The 23429-nt window shown below is 34.3% G+C and overlaps 1 protein-coding gene across 1 annotated transcript in view; it reads right to left on the bottom strand.

The window, feature by feature from the left end:
* The window catches only part of THSD7B (thrombospondin type 1 domain containing 7B), a 1297161-nt gene that overhangs the window by 54806 nt on the left and 1218926 nt on the right, over window positions 1-23429 (bottom strand). Inside the window, exons 18-19 of the mRNA XM_074301932.1 lie at window positions 8290-8431; window positions 987-1102 (exon numbers count right to left, since the gene is read on the bottom strand). Of these exons, the coding sequence (XP_074158033.1) occupies window positions 987-1102; window positions 8290-8431 (258 nt within the window). The remainder of the gene's footprint in view (window positions 1-986; window positions 1103-8289; window positions 8432-23429) is intronic.

Here is a 23429-nt window from a genome sequence, read left to right as displayed (position 1 = left end):
ACAGAGTTCTTCAAAAATGAAAAGTTCTGGTTTAACATATGGTGGTCACTTGCTCATGTGAGGTATTCTGGGTAACTATTGGTGATGTTATAGAGGAGATTTTTTACAGCTCTGAGATTCTGGGGTTATAAGTTTTTGTTCTCCTCCTTGACATTTCTATGGCAAGTTGACTATATTGATTAATGCCTACTTCTGGAGACTTCTCTTTTGAGGTAACATGTTTTTTTCTTCATATTAATACTACCAGTCTGACTTCTCTTTCTTATCCTTCTCTACTAGTTTATATTCCTCAACCTGTTCTTGGTGTATAAATGTTCCTTAAAGCTTAGTCTTTTATTTCTCTTTCTCTCTGCTCTTAATCTCATCTACTACCAGAGTTTCAATTGCATCTCATGGACAGCTAGGTGGTTCAGTGGATAGACCACTTAGCCAGAAGAACTTGAATTTAAATTCAACCTCAGATACTTGACACATATTAGTTATGTGACTTTGTGCAAATCACTTAACCCCGATTGCCTTGCCAAAAAAAAGTTTCAATAGCATTTTCTGTGACTAGCATCAGTCTGGCTTTTGAGCTTTGTTACTACACTAATAAATGCCTTTTTGAACAGCTCCATCTGGAATATTTAACCAATGCCACAAACTCAACATGTCTTAACCTGAGCATATTATCTTCCCTTCAAATCTATGACTTTAAAAAAAAGTATTATGTAATTACTAACTTGCACAAATAAGGCTTTAATAAATACCTCTGTAATTGAACTTCTTTAAAACTATGCCAAACTAACTTTCTCTAAATATTAACAGTCTTTCCTTCCCAATTTACTTAAAACTATGAAACGTAATGGTCTGATTACATTAAAATGTAAGCTGTAGCATCTTTTGTTTCTATGTCCATTATTCGTATCACGTCCAAATTCCCAGTAGGCATCAAAAATATATTAAAACCATTCATTGTATATGATATATGAACATATAAGAATTACCTGTTCACAGTAGTCCATACTGACTGATTTTCCATCACTACGCATACAGCTCAAAAGGCGTGTCCTGACACCTTGTCCACAGCTTGCATTTTCACTCAGTTGGCACATACTCCATTCTGCAAGAACATAATGATGTGTTTAGCAAATAGGATATGAAAGTGTGGACAAAGTACAATCAGCTCTTGGTTATCTGCAAGCCTGGAGGGGAGCAGTCAGTTAGACAATGCAAAAGTCATTTAATTCTAGCTTTGCAAATTCTCTCTCTCTCTCTCTCTCTCTCTCTCTCTCTCTCTCTCTCTCTCTCTCTCTCTCTCTCTCTCTCTCTTTTTAATCAGAAATAGATAGTTAACCCAGATGAAACGTTTTGCTAGTACCATATTCAAACAATTTGGTGCTCCTGATCGTTCCATCTTGATAGTAGGGGAATGTAGTCTCCCAAAACATTCAGATTAATAGAGAAATCATAGCCTGGAATTACATATTACTTACAGATAAGTCAGAGAGAAAACAATTTAGAAATGATAGTGTCCTAAGGACATCCTTTTTTTCTGAGCCTCGATTTCTTTATATATAAAATAGAGATAATACTTTGACTATATAACTCACAAAGCTATTATGAATATGCAGCAGGATACAATCTAGAAAATGAAATATAGTTTTTATTTGAAAAGAATTGTGTCCCAAAATATTCAGATTTTAGGACTAAGAGCTGGAATAGTCTTTAGAAATTATCAATTAATTTTAAAAAGCATTTGTTAACTACTTATGATGTTTTATGTACTGTGGTAGGGACACTATATACAAAGACAAAAATAAATCAGTTCCTTCCCCCAGGGCCTTGCATTGCACTGGGTGAGGAAACATGCACACATATATACAGATACATATGTGTAAACTCATGCACACATATGTATTATATATGTGTGTTTCAATTTATATCATAAACATACAAATACGCACATATTGGTATGGGTTTGGAAAGATATATCCCCTGAAGATGTAAAAATAAAATAACAGGGGGCAGGGATCAAGAAAGGCTTGATTAGGAAGGTGGAATTGAGCTGATTCTTAACGAAAAGATTGGATATGAACAATTAAAGAAGAGGAGAGTACATTTCTGACATGAGGCATGAGCCAATGCTGATATACAGAGATGAGAAATAAAAACTTGTCTTTGAGGAAAAGCAGAAATGCCACTTTGGAAAGTATGAAAGATAATGATTTGTAATCTAAAAAAAATGTATAATAGGTAAAATATCTATCAGCATTCTTAACCATCTAAGATGTATGAATTATTTTCCTTAAAAGCAATGAAGTTGTCTTTTTAGCTTGATTGATCCAAGAGACAAGGATCCATGCTATTCATGTGGATTAATCCTTGCCTTTGTATAAAAATACAAAAGGAATTTAATTAGTGTTCTGAGTCCTAACCAGTAGACCCCATGAACAAGATAGAAAGATGGAAGCTGAATTCAACTTAATCACCATTATGAATATTCATTTCCTACTAAGACTGAGTTAACTCCATTTTGCTAATTGTTGGATGGATAGTAAGTGACTTGTGTCATTACAATCTCAATTCTGAAGGAGATGCTGCATCTTGCCGTGGGTATAGAGAGATATTTAAGGCAACCAGGCAGCATTTAGAAATTCCAAATGAGAGGTGATATGAACCTAAAATAGGGTATGATCAAACAGAAGAGGACAGATGAGTAAGATTTTTTGAAAATATAAATAATAACATTTTATGACCAATTTGAAAAGGATTATTAGAAGGATAGAGCCTTTTTAAATTGTTTTATTTTTTCTGGTTATACATTAAACATTTAATACACATTTCTTTATGAATCATGTTGGGAGAGAAATATCAGAACAAAAGGGAAAAACCACAAGAGGGGAAAACAAAGAAGTGAATCTAGCATATGTTGACTTACATAAAGTTTCCATAGTTCTTTTTTTTTTTTTTATGTAGATGTTTTTTTTTAATCCAAAGTTAATTGGATCACTGAAGCACTGAGAAGAACAAAATCTTTCATAGTTGATCATCACACAATCTTGCTATTATTGTATACAGTATATTCCTAGTTTGTATAGTGTGTTTTTTTTTTATCAAAATGGGGCTTTGGGGGAGAGGATTACATTTAAATAGGAAAATGACTTGTTTTAGACATGTTGAGTTTGAGATACCTCTAGCATATCATTCATTGGAAGTGTCCAATAGACACTTGATTGTGTGGGACTAGAGTTCTTAGCAAAGATTAGGACTGGGCAAGTAGATGAAAGAATCATCTGCATGGAAATAATAATTGAAATTGTTAGGATTACTGGGTGAGAACTCAGGTTTTCTGGACGGTTACAAGGTGAGAACTCAGGTTGACTTGATAGAGGGGGCAAGCTCATTGGCTGGGGTGGTTCTTCCCAGAAGCCCTTGCATTATCCCACGCCCATTCTCTGGGAGAATAAAAGAGAGGACAGCACTGGGCGCAGAGCAGATCAGCCTGGAGAAGGATAAGAGCTGGAGGAGATTCAGAGCCAGGATTCAAGAAGGAGGACTCTGAATTGCATCAGGCTTGACGGGGCTCTCTGCAGGAAGGGAAGTCACTTCTTTGGACAAGAGTTAACAGCAACTGCCTGGAGACAACGGTTCGCCCAACGTGGGGCAAGGACTTTTACTTATCCTGACAAGAGGAGCTAGACCAGACCTTTGCAATTTGGCGCCCGAACAGGGACAGACACAGTCCTGATTCCAGTGGAAAAGCTTCCAATCTAGATCTCAGTCTCTCTGACCCAGAACCGTGAGTAACGAGGAAACTTTGTTAAAGATTAAGTCAGTGTGCTAATAGATAAATAAGGAACTTGTTAAGGACTAAACCAGGAATCTCTTATAGCTGAAATGGGGCAAACACCTTCTGTTCAAGGAAAATGTTTAGAGAGCATCATCAAGGTTATGAAAAGCCAAGGATTGATTATAATTTTAGAGGAGATTACTGAACTTTTAAGAACTGTGAAGGTTATATGTCCTTCTTTTTCTCTGGAAGAAGAATTGGATCCAGATGAATGGGAATTAGTAGGAAAGCAATTAGGTGAACACTACAATTCCAGGCCAAACTCAATTTCCAAAGATACAATTCATATATACAATGTAATCCAATTGGCTTTAAACAATGTTATTCTAAAGGAAGAGATGAAGGAGCAAAATGGGGAAGTGTCAACTAAACTAGGTGAAAAGGATGAATCAGATAACAATGAAGTTAAGTACAATTCTGAGCAACAGGAGCACCTCCCATCTCCTCCCTCAATTAACCCTTCATGGGTGGAGCAAGAAGGAGGAGAGGAAGAGGCAGAAACACAAACAGAATTGCCTGTGAAGCAGCCTAAGCCTATGACAAGATTAGAAAAAGCATTGGTTAAAGCTAAGAGAGAAGGACAGGATATAAGTGATTTTATACATGCATATCCTGTGATTGAAAATATTGATTCTGTAGGTCATAAAATGAGAAGATATGCACCTTTAGATTTGAATAAAATTAAGGATTTGAAAAAAGGTTGTACCCTTTATGGGACTACATCAGCTTATGTCAAAATGTTACTAGATGGTTTGTCTTATGAAGTCCTAACCCCGAATGATTGGAAATCCATAGCAAGGATATGCCTGGAACCTGGAGAAAATTTATTATGGCTTGCGGAATTTCATGAATTATGTAAAATTCAAGTCAGATGCAATTTGGAAATAGGAGTTAACACACAATTCACTTTTGAGCACTTGGCTGGTGAAGGTCGGTATGGAGAGAATTCGGAACAGATTAATTATACCATGACAATATATGAACAAATTGCTAAGGCTGCAATAAAAGCTTGGGGTGTCCTTCCTGGACAGAAAGATCGTGGAGAGGCTTTCACTAAAATACAGCAAGGTCCCAATGAACCTTTTGCAGATTTTGTGGGACGTTTGCAAACTGCTGTCAAAAGAACTATTGGAGAAAATTCAGCTACAGAAATAATGACCAGACATCTGGCTAAGGAAAATGCCAATGAGATTTGCAAAAGAATTATATGGGGATTAGACAAAGATGCTCCTTTAGAGGAGATCATAAGACGCTGTGCTACAGTGGGAACAAATGCTTTTTACACCCGGACAATGATGAATGTGGAAAGACAGGGTCCCTCCTGGCAAGGGACTTCTAGAGAAACTCGGAGATGTTTTCAATGTGGAAAAATTGGACATCTAAGAGCTCAGTGTAGGTATGGAGATACAGTGAGAAGACAGGGTGAGAGAAGACCTAAAACCCCATGTCCAAAATGCAACAGAGGACTCCATTGGGCATCAGAGTGTAGAATAATTCAGGGAAATGGGATGAGGGGCCCAGGTCCAGGGCCCCAGGCAAAAAAGACTTGGGGCATGATGGCAGCTGATGTTACACCTAAAGAGCCTTTAGAAGGTCAGGACTATGATTTAATCAACCAGCAGAAAAGCAATCACATGGCAGAAAGGGATTACCTGATAAGTCAGTCAAAAGGCAATCAGATTGCAAAAATGGATTACACTTGGGGAGAATACAGGCCTTTTAAACCAACAGGGCTGTGTCCAGTGCAAACAATTCCAATGTAATTGCCAGATGATGAGAAGAGATTTAGAAAGTGGTAAATAGAAGGTAATTAGATAGGTTAACTGCCTGGGAGAGAGGGTTTGCTTGTATTTCTTCAGCAAGAGAAGGAATCAGATGGGTGCCAACGAGTCATATTCGCCTTGTCCATCAGAGAGAGACAGAAAAAGAGAAAGACCTCAAAATAAAGGAGAAGATCTAAGAAACATCTGACACTGAAAGAGCATGGATAATAAGAAGACTGTTAAAGAACTTAAAAACCAGCAGGAATCATTGGACTTCCTCACACAAGATGAGAATAATGGACAATGGACTTATGGACATTTATAAATTTTCAATTTATGATTATGTTATATACTTCTAGCATGTGTTACGTTACTATGTTACTATGTGCTTATGTAATTTATGTAATTATCTGTAATACTTCCCATATTGATGGATTTATGTTTCAAGGTCATGACTGTCCTATGTTCTAAATCAAAAGAAAGGGGGAGATGTTAGGATTACTGGGTGAGAACTCAGGTTTTCTGGACGGTTACAAGGTGAGAACTCAGGTTGACTTGATAGAGGGGGCAAGCTCATTGGCTGGGGTGGTTCTTCCCAGAAGCCCTTGCATTATCCCACGCCCATTCTCTGGGAGAATAAAAGAGAGGACAGCACTGGGCGCAGAGCAGATCGGCCTGGAGAAGGATAAGAGCTGGAGGAGATTCAGAGCCAGGATTCAAGAAGGAGGACTCTGAATTGCATCAGGCTTGACGGGGCTCTCTGCAGGAAGGGAAGTCACTTCTTTGGACAAGAGTTAACAGCAACTGCCTGGAGACAACGGTTCGCCCAACGTGGGGCAAGGACTTTTACTTATCCTGACAAGAGGAGCTAGACCAGACCTTTGCATGAAATCAAGGGAGTTCAGGAGATCACAAAGCAAGAAAGTTCGGCGGCGAACTGCAATCTGGGGGATATTCACAGTTAGGAGGAGTGATATGAATGACAGTCTAACAAAGAAAACTGAGAAGGAAGATTTAGATTGATAGTAAGAAAACCAAGCACTGTCATGTAAAGAAAGTTCTTTCCTACTAAAGAATGAAGGATTGGAATAATCTCTTTGGGTAATGTTCAAGTCTAGAATACAGAACTGCCTGAATAATTTGGTAATCTAGACAGATGAAGGATAGGCTAAATAGTTTTGTTCTTACAACCAATTGGCTGTCTCATTTGATTTTGAAAAAAGGAAGACATCTCAGATTGTTCCATAAGAACATAGGAAACCAAACAACAAAACTACTTTAAAAAAAAACACTCTCATCTTTGAAATATAGGCTTTAAAGTACAGAATCTGAACTTATTAGGTTTTCAGAATTTACTCTACAAATTTACAAGTGGAAAGGAAGTTATAGTCCATGTAAATCCTACTCATCTATTCTACAGATGAGATTACTTGGGCCCAGAGAGATGAATCTTTGTTACCTACACTTTTGCTGGCCACTCAAAACTCAGTGCAGAGCTTTTCTCAATTGGCACCATTAATATTGCTACTTTGGTTGATATCATCGCAAACATCAGCAAAAGATGGCCTTTTGCCATTTCTCCAAAAAAGGGTTAGAGTTGCTAATGCAGTGCTGGGACTCTTCCCAAAGGATGCTTTGAGTAAATTTGCCTCTGCAGGGCTTTCTTCACAGGGGTTATTCAGCAAAGGTTGGCAACCTGAGGTTGTCAACTCCTCTAAAAAGACATTATTACAAGCTATCTCATCTATAGTGAGAATTATGGAAAGGTAATATTATTTAAAATAATGAAGTCTTTAAAAGCACTAAATCTAGGATGAATGGATTATATTCTTTTCTAAACAGGTTCTATTCTACTTGCTTGTGGTATATCAGATTATCTTGACTTAATAAAATGTTATTTTAAAACTGCACTATGTATTTTTATTGTATTTCATTTTAAATAACTTCAACTGACATTTTGAAAATAAGGCATTACATAATTATCAGCAATTATTATTATTTTTAATTAGTAGTAAGGAAGTCAAACCTGTGATTTCATCAGTATGGGGAATTTCCAATGTGGGAATTCCTTCTAGTTATAATTTAAAATCTTAAATAGCTACCTCAGCTGCCCATGGTTATAGGGCCCTAATGTATCTGAAACAATAATTGAATCCAGATATTCTTGATGCCAAATCTCTCCTAAGTCTGCTATATCATTATCTCTCAAAATTATTATTGCCATCATCATCATCATCATGACCACTATCATCACCCATATCACTGCAGCCTTATATCCTAGATCAAATGTGAAACCTGGAGTGGGAAGTGGTGAGTTCAAGGCCCACCCTCTGACAACTATCAACTATATGATCAAGGAAAACTCTTTGAAGCTCAATTTTCTCATTTGTATAATTGAAAGAATCATAGCTATGATATCTATTTTTAGGGTTGTTGGAAGTGAAAAACATACTTAAGTGCTTTGAAAATGTCAAATGAATGTTAGTTATTATTAACTTTGAACAATAATCAGTCAAAATGAACCATAGGAAATGAAGTTTATTTATTTAAAAAAAAGAAATAAAGAAATATTTAACTTCACATTACCTTGCCCAGATACATACTTATGTATAAGTTTATTTATTGTATGTTTTTATGCACCTCATTATCAAGTGCTGGTGAAATGTAACCACAATTGTGAGTTCAAACACATACCTGTTATATTGTAATGATATTGGAAACAGTTTTCATTAAGAATACATGGTTGTACTTGTGAATCTTCAGCACAGGTCCTTGAGCTAAGTGGAGGTCTTAGCAGATGCCGACTCCTTCTTTTCATTGAGTGGGGATCACAGGACTATATGAAAATCAGACCACATAGGTGCATTAGAAACTATTCAGCTAATCAGATAAATTTCAAGTGACAAGGTAGACAAAATTATGCATATTATCTCCAAGTATGTACAATCACAGATTCAGATTTGGAAGAGACTTTAAAATTTATCTAGTCCAAAATTTTACTCAATGTGGTTACTAATCAAGGAATGGACCACTGTATTTATTTAACCAAAATATCTAGTTAATTTAATTCTTAAAAAATTCTTTAAAAATTCTTTAAAACAAACATGTTGAACCAGTTCTTTGAAAAATGTCAACCAAACAACTGAGTGCTCTATTGAATGTTTCACCTGTCAACTGGATATTAGAATAAATAGAGCCTAACTTTTCTGTATTGAATAAACATAGCTGAAGTTTCCTGTTTATTATTTATAATACAAAGAATGCTCTCACTAATGTAAAGGGCGTTTGAATGTTTGGAATTCTAGTTAGCATAATTAATATCTCACCCATCATACTCATCCTATAGGAAGTCTTCTTTTGATATAATAGGGGTCAGAGAGCTAAGACACCAGTTTTAACAAAGTCATGAAATTAATAAATATTACTTCAGCATCTAGATGCCTAGTGCTATGAAAAATATGGCACTGTACCTCAGAAATCCAAGAGCAAACCTCAATGAAAAATGTATATTCCAGAATTTAAATATGTTAGATTAATTTTTTTTTTTCAAAAAGCATCACACTTCTTTCACCTGAAAGGCAAGGCTTAGTCAGAAATTTATGGTCTCAATTCAAAAACAAGAGAAACCTGCTGTAATAGAGCAGGTTATGAGAAATAAAGATTCTTGCTGTAGGCATAAGAGAAATTTCAAGTAGTTTTTTTTTTTCTTTTTAAAAATATTTTTGATAGTTTTTTGCATGCTAAACTATATGTTAAATCCAATATTGTAAACATTTATACAATTCTCTTGCTGCACAAGAAAAATCAGATCAAAAAAGGAAAGAAAATGAGTAAGAAAACAAAATGCAAGTGAACAACAACAAAAAAGTGAGAATATCATGTTCTGATCTGTTAGGATTACTAGGTGAGAACTCAGGTTGTCTGGATAATTACAAGGTGAGAACTCAGGTTGACCTGACAGTTCTCTGGCTCAGACCTGTAAAGGGAGTTTACACCTTAGGAATCCTAGAAGGAGCAAGCTCATTGGTTGAAGTGGTTCTTCCCAGAAGCCCTTGATTTATCCCACGCCCATTCTCTGGGAGGATAAAAGAGGCAACATTGGGCCTGGAGAGCAGTCTGCCTGGGGAAGGACAAGAGCTGGAGGAGATTCAGAGCCAGGATTCAAGGAGAAGTCTTTGCATTATATTAGGCCTGACGGGGCTCTCTGCAGGAAGGGAAGTCACTTCTCTGGACAAGAGTTAACAGCAACTGCCTGGAGACTACGGTTCACTACAGGAAGAAGAATCTGTCTGAGAGATTTGAGTTGACACAGCAGATCTCTTCCCAGAGAGTGATCCAGCAGCTTCTGGAGACGACAGCTCGCTACACTGATCCACATTCAGTTCCCACAGTCTTCTCTCTGGGTGTAGATGGTTCTCTTCATCACAGATCACTGGAACTGGCATCAATCATCTCATTGTTGGAATGAGTCACATTCGACAGAATTGATCCTTATATAATAGTGAGGTTGTTGTGCACAATGTTTTCTTGGTTCTACTCATTTTACTTAGCATCAGTTCATGTAAGTCTCTTAAAGCCTCTCTGAATTCATCTTGGTGATCATTTCTTATAGAACAGTAATATTCTATAACATTCATATGTCATAACTTATTCAACTATTCCCCCACTGATGGACATCCACTCAGTTTCTGGTTTCTAACCACTGCGAAGAGGGATGCCACAAATATTTTTGCACATGTGGGTCCCTTTCCTTCATTTAAGATCTCTTTGGGATACAAGCCCAATAGAAACACTGCTTGATAAAAGGGATGCACAGTTTGTCTATCTCTCTTTCTTAAACTAGCATCTAACAGAAATTTAGCCTGGTAGCTGCTATTAGTTTTAACGTTCTTAAAGTATAGCTTACTGATGCCTTCTCTTGTTGGCCACTTGAATGACTATGTAATATGCTTTGGCAGTCATTCCCATTTGATCCTTTGTGGGTTCTGGTAATTACCAAGAACTGTTTCAGCTAAACAAATGTTAAATGTTTTAAGATAAAAGGAAATATTTGTAAATTTGAAAAGACTCTTCATATTTTAAGCTTGCATAAAAATAAAAAGTGTTGATATCCATTCAACTCACAATTATACAGAATGCTATGTGTCTTTTCAATCAACATATGGTGGTGGATAGATTTAGTCAAATGTGTTGAGGATGCTGCTTGATATAGCCTTAGTGAAGTAGCTATTTAATATATAATTTATATATTATGAATAGTTTATATTTTATAAATATATATTTTTCTTTTCCTTTAATTTTTCCCATTGCTTTTCTCTGGGTATATTGTTGCAGGTAAAATATATAAAAAAAAGTTATTGACTTATTAGAAAAAAAAATCACATTATTTCATTTTCCTTTAAATGCATTCATAATATTATTCCTGTAAATATTGATGGAAATATAACTTCTCCTTACATTGCTATCTTCATGAAATGCTCTGAAAAGAGTCACCACTCAGAAAAAGTTAAAGCTAAAATATATTTAATCAAGAGAAAAATAAGGAACTATATATCAGCCATATTAATAAGTATTGTTGGAATGAGTCACATTCAACAGAATTGATCCTCATATAATATTGATGTTTCTGTGTACAATGTTCTCCTGGTTATGGTCATTTCACTTAGCATCAGCTCATGTAAGTCACTCCAGGCCTTTCTAAAATCATCCTCCTGATCCTTTCTTATAGAACATTAATAGTCCATAACATTCATATACTATAACTTATTCAGCTGTTCTCCAACTGATGGGCATCCACTCAGTTTGCAGTTTCTTGCTACTATAAAAAAGGGCTGCCACAAACATTTTTGCATATGTGGGTTCCTTTCCTTCTTTTAAGTTCTCTTTTGGATATAGGCCCAATAGAAATACTGTTAGATTGAAAGGTATGCACAGTTTGATAACTTTTTTAATATAGTTCCAAATTGCTCTCCAAAATGGCTGGATCCATTAACAATTCCACCAACAATGTATTAGAGTCCCAGTTTTCCCACATTCCTTCCAACATTCCTCATTATCTTTTCCTGTCATCTTAGCCAATCTGAGAAGTGTGTACTAGTATCTCAGAGTTGTCTTTATTTGCATTTCTCTGATCAACAGCGATTTAGATCACCTTTTCATATGATTAGAAATGTTTTAATTTTTTCATTTGAAAATTGTCTGTTCATATCCTTTAACCATTAATCATTTGGAGACTGGCTTGAATTCTTATAAATTTGAGTAAATTCTCTATATATTTTAGAAATGACACCTTTATCAGAACCCTTAAATGTAAAAAATGTTTTCCCAATTTATTGCTTCTTTCTGATCTCTGCATTGATGTTGTTTATACAGAAATTTTTTAACTTAATATAATCACAAATTATCTATTTGCTGTTCATTTATGAGTTCCAGTTCTTTTTTGTATACAAATTCCATCCGTCTATGCAGATCTAAGAGGCAAACTATGTTCTTATAATTTGCTTATAATATCACTATATCTAAATTATTAATCCATTTTGCCTTATATTGGTATGTGGTGTTAGGTGTGGGTCAATGTCTAGTTTCTTCCATACAAGTTTCTATTTTTTCCAACAGTTTTTATCAAATAGCCCAAAAGTTCTTATTCCCAAAACTTGGGTCTTTGGTTTTGTCAAACACTAGATTACTATAGTTATTGTTTTTATCAAATAACCCAAAAGTTCTTATCCCAAAAACTTGGGTCTTTGGTTTTGACAAACACTAGATCACTATAGTTATTGCTTATTTTGCCCTGTGATCCTAACCTATATTGATCAACTACTCTATTTCTTAGCCAGTACCAAATATTTTTTGATAATCATTGCTTTATAATATAGTTTTAGATCTGGAACAGATAGGCCACCCTCATTGGCTTTTTTTTTCATTAATTTCTTTGAATGTTTTTACCTTTTGTTCTTCCAGATGAACTATGTTATTATTTTTCCCAGGTCTATAAATAATTTCTTGGGAGTTTGATTGGTATGGCACTAAATAAGTAGATTAATTTAGGCAGTATTGTCATTTTTATTATATTTACTTGGCTTACTCATGAGCACTTAATATTTTTCAAACTGATTAAATCTGACTTTTATTTGTGTGAAAAGTTTACATAGTATCTGACTTTGTAAATTGTTTCTAGTAGTTTTTAGTTAATTTTCTAGAGTTCTCTAAGTATATCATTATATCATCTGCAAAGAGTGATAATTTGGTTTCCTCATGACCTACTCTAATTCCTTTAATCTCTTTTTCTTCTCTTATTGCCAAAGCTAGCATTTCTAATAAAGTACTGAATAGTAATGGTGATAGTGGGCAGCCTTGTTTCACTTCTGATCTTATTGGGAATGATTCTAGTTTGTCCCTATTACATGTGATGCTTGCTGATGGTTTCAAATAGATATTACTGATCATTTTAAGGAAAATTCCATTACTCTAGTGTTGTTGTTGTTGTTGTTGTTGTTGTTGTTGTTGTTGTTGTTGTTTTAATTGGAATGGGTGTTGGAAATTATCAATTGCTTTTTCCACATCTTTTGAGAAAGTCATATGAGTTTTGATAGTTTGGTTATTGATATTGTCATTAATGCTAATAATTTTTCCTAATATTGAACCAGCCCTACATTCCAGGTATAAATACTATTTGATCATAGTATATATTTGCTGGGGATGATTTTTTTGTAATCTCATTGCTAACATTTTATTTAAGATTTTTGCATCAATATTCATTAGGGAAATTGGCCAATAATTTTGTTTCTCTATTTTCATCCTATCTGGTTTAGCTATAAGGATAAAAAAAGAAAATCCACCAATATATTACATTATATACAATTATATATACATTAAAATTCTAATAATATACGTAATGTTCCTCACCCATGGAACCCCATAGAGTCATGGCCAGTCAGAACATTATAGTTTGGGAGAACTTTCTTTGTAATTGTAACATTTTAAATTAGTTCTTATATTTAAAAAAAAGATACAATTAAAGTAAAAACATAATTTTATTTTTGTAATGTTCAGGCTAGCTTTCTGGAAGTCCTCTGGGGCTTTGGTCTTAGCAGGATAGCCACCCCAAGGATGGACAAGAATAGAGTACAAAGTCTTTATCGTCTCTTATGTTGTGTCTATCATAGTCTGACCTAGTCTCTTCCAGCAGTCTGCCAGTCTGCCAGTCTCAACCAGTCTCCCTCTGAGTCTGACTTTGTCCCCAGTTTAAATACCCTATTACAATTACATCATTACAGTAGACTAAATATGTGTGAACTAGAGAACCATAACATCACCATGCTAAGTACTGAGTATATATTTAATATACCTATATATAATTACTCTTGACTTATCTGTGGCTGATTTCTACCCAGTTCCTCCTGGATATTATTTCCTCTCTGGTCTTTCACAATAGGGTTCTGTTAATTTTCTTGCACTCTGTCAGATCCATTTCAAACTCCTTTACTAAATAATAATTCATATTCATTTCTCTAATTTGGTATATCCCAAGGTTCCCTACTGGGCCTTCTTGTCTCTCTTGATGTTATATTCTTTGGTAAATTCATCAGTTCTGGTGGCTTTAAATGCTATCACAAAACAGATTACTTCCAGATATATATACACGCACATACCTATATGCTTGGCATTCCAGATACTGGAACTAAACCCCTAACTTCCACTTAATAATATTTATTATGTTTATTAAATATACAGAGCATTGTGTAAATATAAAATGCAAAATATTCTTTACCCTCAGTGTTTTACTTTCTAAACTGAAGATGGAAGGTCTACATTTAGAGGCTAAAAAAAAAAAAAAAAAAAAAAAAAGCAGGGTTCAGGAGGATGTTAAGAAGTTTTCAGCTACAGATTATAAGGATCAGAGGCTATACTTCTATCTGTACACAACTTCTACTAGATAACAAAATTTCTTCAACTTGTAAGCTGCACCCATCCTGTTACAATTTCTCACAGTTGAATGATCCATTGCTTCTTAGGTCTCTCCATCTATGGACTAGTTCCTTCCAGAACCTCCATGTTAAGTGGGGGGCTTAGACCTACTATTTCTTCATTCCTCTCTGGAATACGTACTTGACTTTCTAGTGTTCTACTATGTTCTCCACTTTATACTCTCTCCTCCCCCACTATCCCCCCTCCCTCCCCACTCCACCCTTCTTTCAGCTTCCTTTAATGTGTTATAGTCCTCCAATTTAAGATCCTTGGAGACAGGGACAGCTTAACTGACAGGATATTATTCAAAGACTGGATAACCACTTGTAGGTGATTATAGGTGCATAGAGCACATTTCTTTAGGGGTATGAGCAGAGGTTAGCCAGCAGGTGGAGGTTTAGTGGTCCCAGCTGTGGGAATAAAAAGGCTTTAGGGGAGCAGAGCCAGTCAGGTCATTATAAGAACACTTGAAAATCTCAGGTACTCTCTCTTAGAAAGAGCACAATTAGCTTGAGATTTAAGTAATGACACTTAATGAGATGATTAAGGCCTAAATGTTTGGGCTTTTTCTCTAGTAGTTAAAAGAAAAAAAGAAAAAAAAAAAAAAAAAAAAAAGCCTGCCATGAAGGTATGTGGCCAAAAAGGCTACATGTCTCTCAAAAATCACATGATCACCTACACACACACACACACACACACACACACACACACACACACACACACATAACATTACCTGTACTCTTGGAAGCAAAACATCAAGTTATTGAAAGTTTATTGTTTCATAATCCTTGCATCAACCGATATCTATACACATTTTAAAAATACTTTTTGTGGGAACCTCATTATGTTTCCATTATCTTCTTATTAATTTTTTATTTTTCAGAAAGAAAAAAGGATATCATTATTATTTAGAAGCACCATACAGAATATCTGTTTTATAGAATTAGAAGGCATCTCAGAGTTTGTCTAATCTTGCAAGAATATAACATTTTAATTCTGAACAACCAAAGGCTTTTTCCAAGGGTAACAGCATGGTATGCACAAGATTGATTAATGTGGGAAGGGCATGAAACTAGGTTCCTGGCAATTTGGTTACAATATTAAAGGAGGTGGGAAGAAGTTTCTGTGCACTCTGAAGACAGGGACAAAACTTTCCAAAAAGTTTCAAGGTGCTTCTCTGCACCTTGGGGAAAAAAAAAAAAAAAAAAAAAAAAAAAAAAAAGGAAAAATAGCACAGCTATCAGACAGTCTCAGTACAAGTGTTGGAATGAGAAACTGGCTTCTGGACCCAGATCCTCTCCTCTTCTTAGTTGATGTTTTTGGAAAAAGATCAAGTTTCCTTGAAAAAATATGGTACCCAGAATGAAATACAATACTGTAGATGTAGTCTGAGTGTAGATAGCAAAAGTACTACTGCCTCAATTATTTTAGAAAGTATGCTTCCCTTATTGTTTGCTAAGTTCACATTAGCTTTTCAAACTGTTGATATACATTGATAATAGGTTTTGACTATATTCGCACAGTCTAATAGTAGCTTCCTTATGTATTTGTACAACTATTTTTAAAAAAATTTACTCATTTTACTAAAACTTCTCTAGCAAAGGTTATTAATGACTAAATAATCACTAGACTCAGCATTCTTTCCTCACCTCTTAAATTTAGCCTTCTCTTACACTGATACTTCTGATTTGTCTCTTTTATTTTTAAAATAAAATTTTATTTTGTTGTCCTTAAAATATAGCCCTATTAGTGGTATTTCTGGGTTAAAGGTATGGAAAATAACTTTTTAGTTATAGTTCCAATTTTTTTAGGTTTAGTTCCTAAATTGCTTTCCAGAATGGCTGGACAAATTCCCAGCTTCAATAATTGTTCATAATAGGTAAGCCCTTTCTTTTTTCATAGTTTCCTCTATTCTTTTACCATCAATCTCTTGGTTTTCTTTTTACCTCAGAAATTACATCTTTTTACCTCTTATACTTAACTTCTTTGTTCCACTCTCTAAATTTGTGAGTCACCCAAGACTCTGTCCTTAGCCATCTTTATTTTATTTTATTTTTTGCAGTGTTCTCTTTCTTGGAGATGTTATTCTACTCCCAAAAGTTCAATTTCTAACTCAACATGAATGACTTAAATCATATTTCTAGCCCTTTTCCTTTTGGGGGGGGGCTCCTGTATTTTTATCTCCCTACATCTTCATTTAGATGTCCTGCTAATACCTCATGCTCAATATGTCTGAAACTAAGAAATGTTTTTTTGTCTCTTAACTGTGCACCATCTCCTAAGTTGTTCTTAATGGCACTATTCTCACAATCAATGAAGCTTGAAAAGTCATCTTTGACTCCTGCTTCTTCTTTACTTTTCCATACCGAATTAATCATTTTTATATCCTTGCCCTCTTCTTACTGATGCGGGCTGTCTGGCTCCAACTTCTCTTTCTAGGCTTACATTTATTGTATTTGTCACATTTCACAACCCAATCAAACTGGATGTACCATACAACATTATATCTCCCATTTCTGAATCTTTTTATATAGTCTGTCTCCATGCATGGAAGACATTCCTTCCTGATTTCTACCTCTTAGGATCTCATGTTCTTTCAGATTTCAAGTATAATCTTTTCATGAGGCCTTTCTTTAATCCTCCAATTATTCAAGCATTGCATTTATTTTGTAACTACTTAAAAGTTTTTATGCCAGGGACTGCTTCATTTTTATCTTTCAATCTCTTTCACCAACTGAGGTTGATACCTGGACTCTTAGACATGATAATATCTACAAGTACACAGAGAGAGGGCTTTGAAGTCACCCTGCTTCTGATATATTCTGGCTTTGTAACTGAAAAAAAAAGTCATTTAATCTCTCAGTTTTCTAGACAATGCTCTAAGACCATATAGGGAATTATGTTTCAGATAATGTCTTTTCTATACCAATCATAGGTCAAATCCCAGCCCTGCTATGTTACCAATAGTGTTAAGTACTAGGGACACATAGACAAAAAAAAAAAATTAAACTCAAGCACCTTATTTCACCAAGGGAGACAAAACTTACATAAATAAACATGCAACTGATTGACTAAAAATAAGAGGAACGGACTAAAACAGTGGTGTCAAATATTCACTTTCTATAGGAAAACTTCCACAATCCCTCTTAATTCCAGTGCCTTCCATTTCCTTTTTATAGCTTGCTTTGTACATAATATTTTTGCATGTTGTCTCCCCCATTGGATTATAATAAGTTCCTTAAACAGGGACTGTCTTTTACTTCTTCTTGTATTCCCAATGCTTGTGTAGAGCCTGGCATATAGTAGGTTCTCAATAAATGTTTGTTGATTGATTGGTCATATATATACATATATGTGTATTTATACTTACATGTGTGCATGTACATATATGTGTATATGTAATGTATATATGTATATATGTGTGTAGATATAGATGTGTGTATATAGAAGAACTTAGTAGGATCATGTGGAAAGGAAGAGGGGGCAGTGATGCAAATGCATAATACATTCTAGTTTATTGGTTATTGAGTACTATATTAATTACTATTTGTGTATTGGGAACTGTATAGTCAGTCAATGGATTTCTAAAAATATCGTTCTCTTAGGGAATTGCTATCTCTTGATTTGCCATTTCTATAGCTTTGATTTGGTTATTAATCTCTCTGGACTTTGTTTTTTCCAAACATTTAATAATTTTGTTAAGAGTCTATGATCTTGAAGGTTTCTTCTACCTCCAAATCCTGTGAACCTATGAAATTGGGCAAATTCGGTGATATTGATTACCTTAATCATTTAACTTACTGAACACAGAAACTATCTGTTTTGTCAGTCCTTCTAATAACTCTTTTAAATACTAGACCAGAAACAAGAACTGGGTAGGATAAGGTAGAGAATTCAGGTTTAAAAACTTGGTCATAAATTCCAGAATTGATAGATACCTCAGAAGTTAAATAGTCTGACACTTACCCAAAATGTCAATCTCATATATAATAACATTCATACCAAGTGTTTATTCCCCCTGTGCTTGAAAATCTCTAGTTAAAAGGGAATGTTTCAGTAAAGTGAATAGCATTTTTGGACAACTCTGATGCTTAAAAAGTTTTGCTTTCTATTGAACCAAAATCTGGTTCTTTGTACCCTTGACCTATTTTTCTCAGTTTTTTTTTTTTTTTTTTTCAGGCTAAATGGAACAAATCTAATCCAGATGACATCTAGGACCAAAGATAGGCCTAAGAATGAATTATCATTTTGCTGAATGCCTTTGAGGAGGATAACACAGAAATAGAAGTTTAAAGAAAAATGGTTATAAAGAATTCATGGTCATTTGTCAGATGTTGTGGCAACTGGGAGACAGTATGGTACACTGGAAAGAATAGTGATTTTAAAGTCAAAGAATCTGATATCAAATTCCATCTCTGAAATTTATAGCCTGTGTGACAATGGGTAAGTCACTTAACTTCTGCCATAGAATGCAGTTTCTTCACATGTAAATTATGGGGTTGGATTACTTAGATAATCTCTCAGCTCTCATCTTTTTTTTTCCCCTTCTATTTTGAACTTAAATAAAACAAACATTTCCATAACATAGGAAAATAGGAGAAAATAGATGATTGTACATGAAATTGTAAATCTGTGATGTAGTCCAACTTGCTATTCATTTAAAATATATAATAAAGTTATTGTGCAACTTTTTTTTTCCTTCCTGCACTAGAGATAGCTATTATTAGATACAACATATGTGTAGGTATATTTATACATACATATACATATATACATATGTGTACGTATATAAAAACATTCTATTAAAATTTTAATTCTTTCTCTGGATGCAGATAAAATCTTCATAAGAGCTTTCATTTATTTATTTTTGCTGAGGCAATTGGGGTTAAGTGACTTGCCCAGGGTCACCCTGATAGGAAGTGTGAAGTGTCTGAGGTCAGATTTGAACTCAGGTCCTCCTGACTTTAGGGCTGGTGCTCTATCCACTACACCACCCAGCTGCCCCTTCATAAGACCTTTGTAGTTAATTGGGTATTTACAGTAGTCAAAATGACTCAGTTATTGTGAAAACAATATTACTGTTACTGCATATATTTTCTTCATTCTGCTTATTTTGCTTTTCATTATGTAGTGTCAGTCTATCCATGCTTTTTTTTTCTAAAATAATAGAGTATAAGCTTCAATCTTGCCTTACATCTTCTAATATTCTGTTAATTTTTATTAGCAGAAATGTGGACCCAGAAATCAGTGGAGGAGTATATTTACACTTGAAGTGAACTAATCCTAACCATTATTTATTTCATGGAATTGAGAGGAACAGAGAAGGACTTAGAACTTACTGCATTTAAGCTATTAAAAATTCTGTGAGGGTAAAAAAGATTGTATGCCTGTGTGGTTCAAACTTGCTAAAATTCTTTTATATGTAATCTCTACCTGATTATCACTATCTGGTTGATATTATATTTTAATCTATCTATCTATCTATCTATCTATCTATCTATCTATCTATCTATCTATCTATCTTTTCCTCCTTGTGAAAAAAAAAAAAACCAAACAAACAACTTCTTTAGAAAGAAATGTTGGAAGGGAAGGAAAGAAAACTGGTATGGGTACTATTTCTAGGATATCTATAGATAATATCAGTGGAGAAGGGGATGCAGAAATGGCAGTGAAAACAACAAAACTAAACATATTTTCCATTTAAGTTAGTTTCCCAACTTAGAGTTCAACATTCATTGTTAAGATTTCAGCAATGAAAACTCTCTAGAGCAGGAGGAAAATCTGATTCCTGGGAAAACTGATACATTCATCAGGTCCTCAGTCCTATACCATTTTATCTTCCCAACAGTTATAAGTTCTTTGGTGCAAGGAATATGGTATCCTCTTTGAATCCCCACAGAGTTGAACCCATAAAAGCCCCACCCATAAAATGCATGTGGCAAACTCATGTTACCAAAGTGGATTAATTGTAAAGGAGTTTCAGTAACTGTGTTAATTATTATTCAGGCAATAATGGAAAATAAATTAGTCTTTGGAAATGAAGACTGTTATATTGCATGGTGCAATTTCAGGTGCCCTAAGCTTGGAAACAGGAAGTTTGGGTTCAAGTTCCAACCCTGGTATTTACTAGTAATCTCTCTTTGGGCAAATTATTTAACATCTTTTAGCTTTAGTTTTCTTATCTTTAAATGAGGAGTGGGACTATATGACAGTCTTCTAAGGTCTCAAAGCTCCAAGAATTTATGATTCTGGGACATAAGCATATAACTCCCTTTTTATAATTTTCAGGATACTTTGGAAACTCATGTTTATACACTTATGTGTTAATAATGTTTCATTTATCAATCATCACTTTTTTATATAATTTTACATTTTAATCATATTGAACTATCCATGAATAGTAAAAGAATGGCCACTAAGACAAAACAATTACTCTTAATTATCTGAAAACTAATCTCATGCTAAATGCTTACCAATCATTTATTACTTTTCTTGCAATTAATTTGATTGTTTATCTTCACGGGAAGAATAATAACTTAAATGATTTGCCAATAAAAGTCAAAGAAAGTATCTTGGTAGATGCTCCTAATTAATGTTCTACTACATTACTTTCCAAAAAAAAATCAATTAACATACTCTGAACCAAATAGACAGGTGTAAGGATTCTAACCTTTGCTATGGTTTAGGACATCTAGGTAGCAGAAAAAACATGTGGAAGAAAGCATTTTTCATTACACAACTTAAATGCATACATATATACATACTTACATCCACCCCCCACAGATATATGTATATGTATATCATCATGTGTCTAAGAGAATTATGTATTAAATGTTACAGTACAATAATCTATCTTTATTGAAAACCAATTATTGAAACCAATTTATTGAAAACCAATGCAGTGAGACAGCTCATGACCCTAGAGTCAGGAGGACCTGAGTTCAGATCTGGTCTCAGATAATTAATTCTACCTAATTGTGTGATCATTTAATCCTAACTATATCATCAAAAAACAAACAAACAAACAAAAACAAAAACAAAACCAATGTAAGGATTCACTCTCTTTTCTCATGGAAAAGAATGGAAGGGGTACCATGAATGGTTAAAATCCACAACTAATTTTCAAAATATAATTTAGCTTTTGATTTCATCTATCATTGCCCCACATTTGTCCAATGATAGCTAACAAAAAGTAAATAGATTTTTATTTTAGTCATTGAGAAAAAAAGGGGAAAATGTCAATATTGTCCACATAGAAAGAGGGGGGGAATGGAGGGGGAAAAAAACACCTAGGATATTTTTCTCATTTAATGGAGCTAATTTTAAGCATCAAAAAGTAACCAACTTTTCCTGACCATTCATCAACTATTAGTAGCAAATGCTTTTTAAATAAAGAGTATTTAGTAAACACTATCTTCCAAACGACTCAAATTCAATTCACTAGTAAGTTAAGACATCACTGTTATGATAAGATAGATCCATTTTAAGAGGAAAGAATGAATAACAGCAACAAAACATGTATGTAATATGTAATACACAACTCGTGTGTATTCCAGAGGGATTTATTATAGGATTTGAATTCATTGGCTAGGTCTTAGATGAAAGCTGAATTTGGAGTTAAATATTGCAAATGATGCTATAGAGTGGTTTGCATTTCAAATGAAAGTTATGATACACTAGACCTATTAGAATTTCTATCATCACTTCCCTTCTCCAAACCCCAGCTTCTTAAACTGTGGGTTGCAACTCCATATGGAGTATAATAACTGAATGTTGAGGTCATGAAATTATGACTTATTATCAATATGTGTTTAATTTGCATGCCTACTTTATATACTTCTATCTACTGGGTCATATTAAAAAAATTTCTTAGATAAGAAAGGGTTGTGAGTAGAAAAAGTTTAAGAAGCCTTATGCTAGACTAATACATGAGACTTAAAGGATTTGGGTAACAATTCAATTAGCAACTGACTTGTTCTTGCCTATATGAAGAAAATGACACTTTTTTTCACTTTAGGAAAGAGTTTCCAAAAATAAAGATTTCATGAATAACTAGGGTGAATAATAATAATATTAATCATTATGCTCAATCATTAAACCATACTTTAGCATTACTTCACTACTAATTCATATATCAAAAACACTTTGAATAATGAGGTGAATCACAGAATAAAAAAGGAGGAAAAAGAATAAAAAAGGAGGAGAAAGAAGAAGAGAAGGATGAAGTTAGATGGCAGTAATTAGAGAGCTACCTAGAGTTAGGAAAACTTGTATTCAAACCTTTATTTGATTCAGATTCCTCAGTAAAATGAGCTGGAGAAACAAATGGCAAAAAACTCCAGTATCTTTCCTCAAATGGGAATAACAAGATGTCAAACAAAACTGAATAACAACAACAAAAATGGGGAAAATAGCACCTAGGATAGATGTAGATTGAATTATTCCTGAATGGTCCATCTTTAATTTCTACACTATTCATTAGGAGTGTTTTTAAGGAATATTTTAAACAAAGATGGGATTACCTCTTTTATTCTTTCCCCAATGAAAAGAGAAAGGTTGAGTATCAGTGGCAGTTTCTTGGTCTTTAATCCCAAATTTACAGAGGCAGGTAAAGAGGCAGTGGTGTAGTAGTGGATAGACTAAGAACTGCTTCAAAGCCAAAATTTGCCCCTGACACATATTGCATGACCCTAGCTAAATCATGTAAACTCTCAGTGCATTAATTAATTCCATAAGATTGGAAGATTCAAAACTATGTTAGTAGCTGGAGATAACTCACTTAGGAGTTCCCTACACCTATAAAATCCCAGGCTCACTGCCTAAACCCATTTCAAAATTATTGAGGAAAACCCTGAAGAACAATTAAA

Source organism: Sminthopsis crassicaudata, chromosome 3 (assembly GCF_048593235.1).
Source record: "Sminthopsis crassicaudata isolate SCR6 chromosome 3, ASM4859323v1, whole genome shotgun sequence".
NCBI classification, from domain to species: Eukaryota; Metazoa; Chordata; class Mammalia; order Dasyuromorphia; family Dasyuridae; genus Sminthopsis; species Sminthopsis crassicaudata.
The sequence above is the reverse complement of the archived record's forward strand: the minus strand, read 5'-3'. Positions and strand labels throughout refer to the sequence as shown.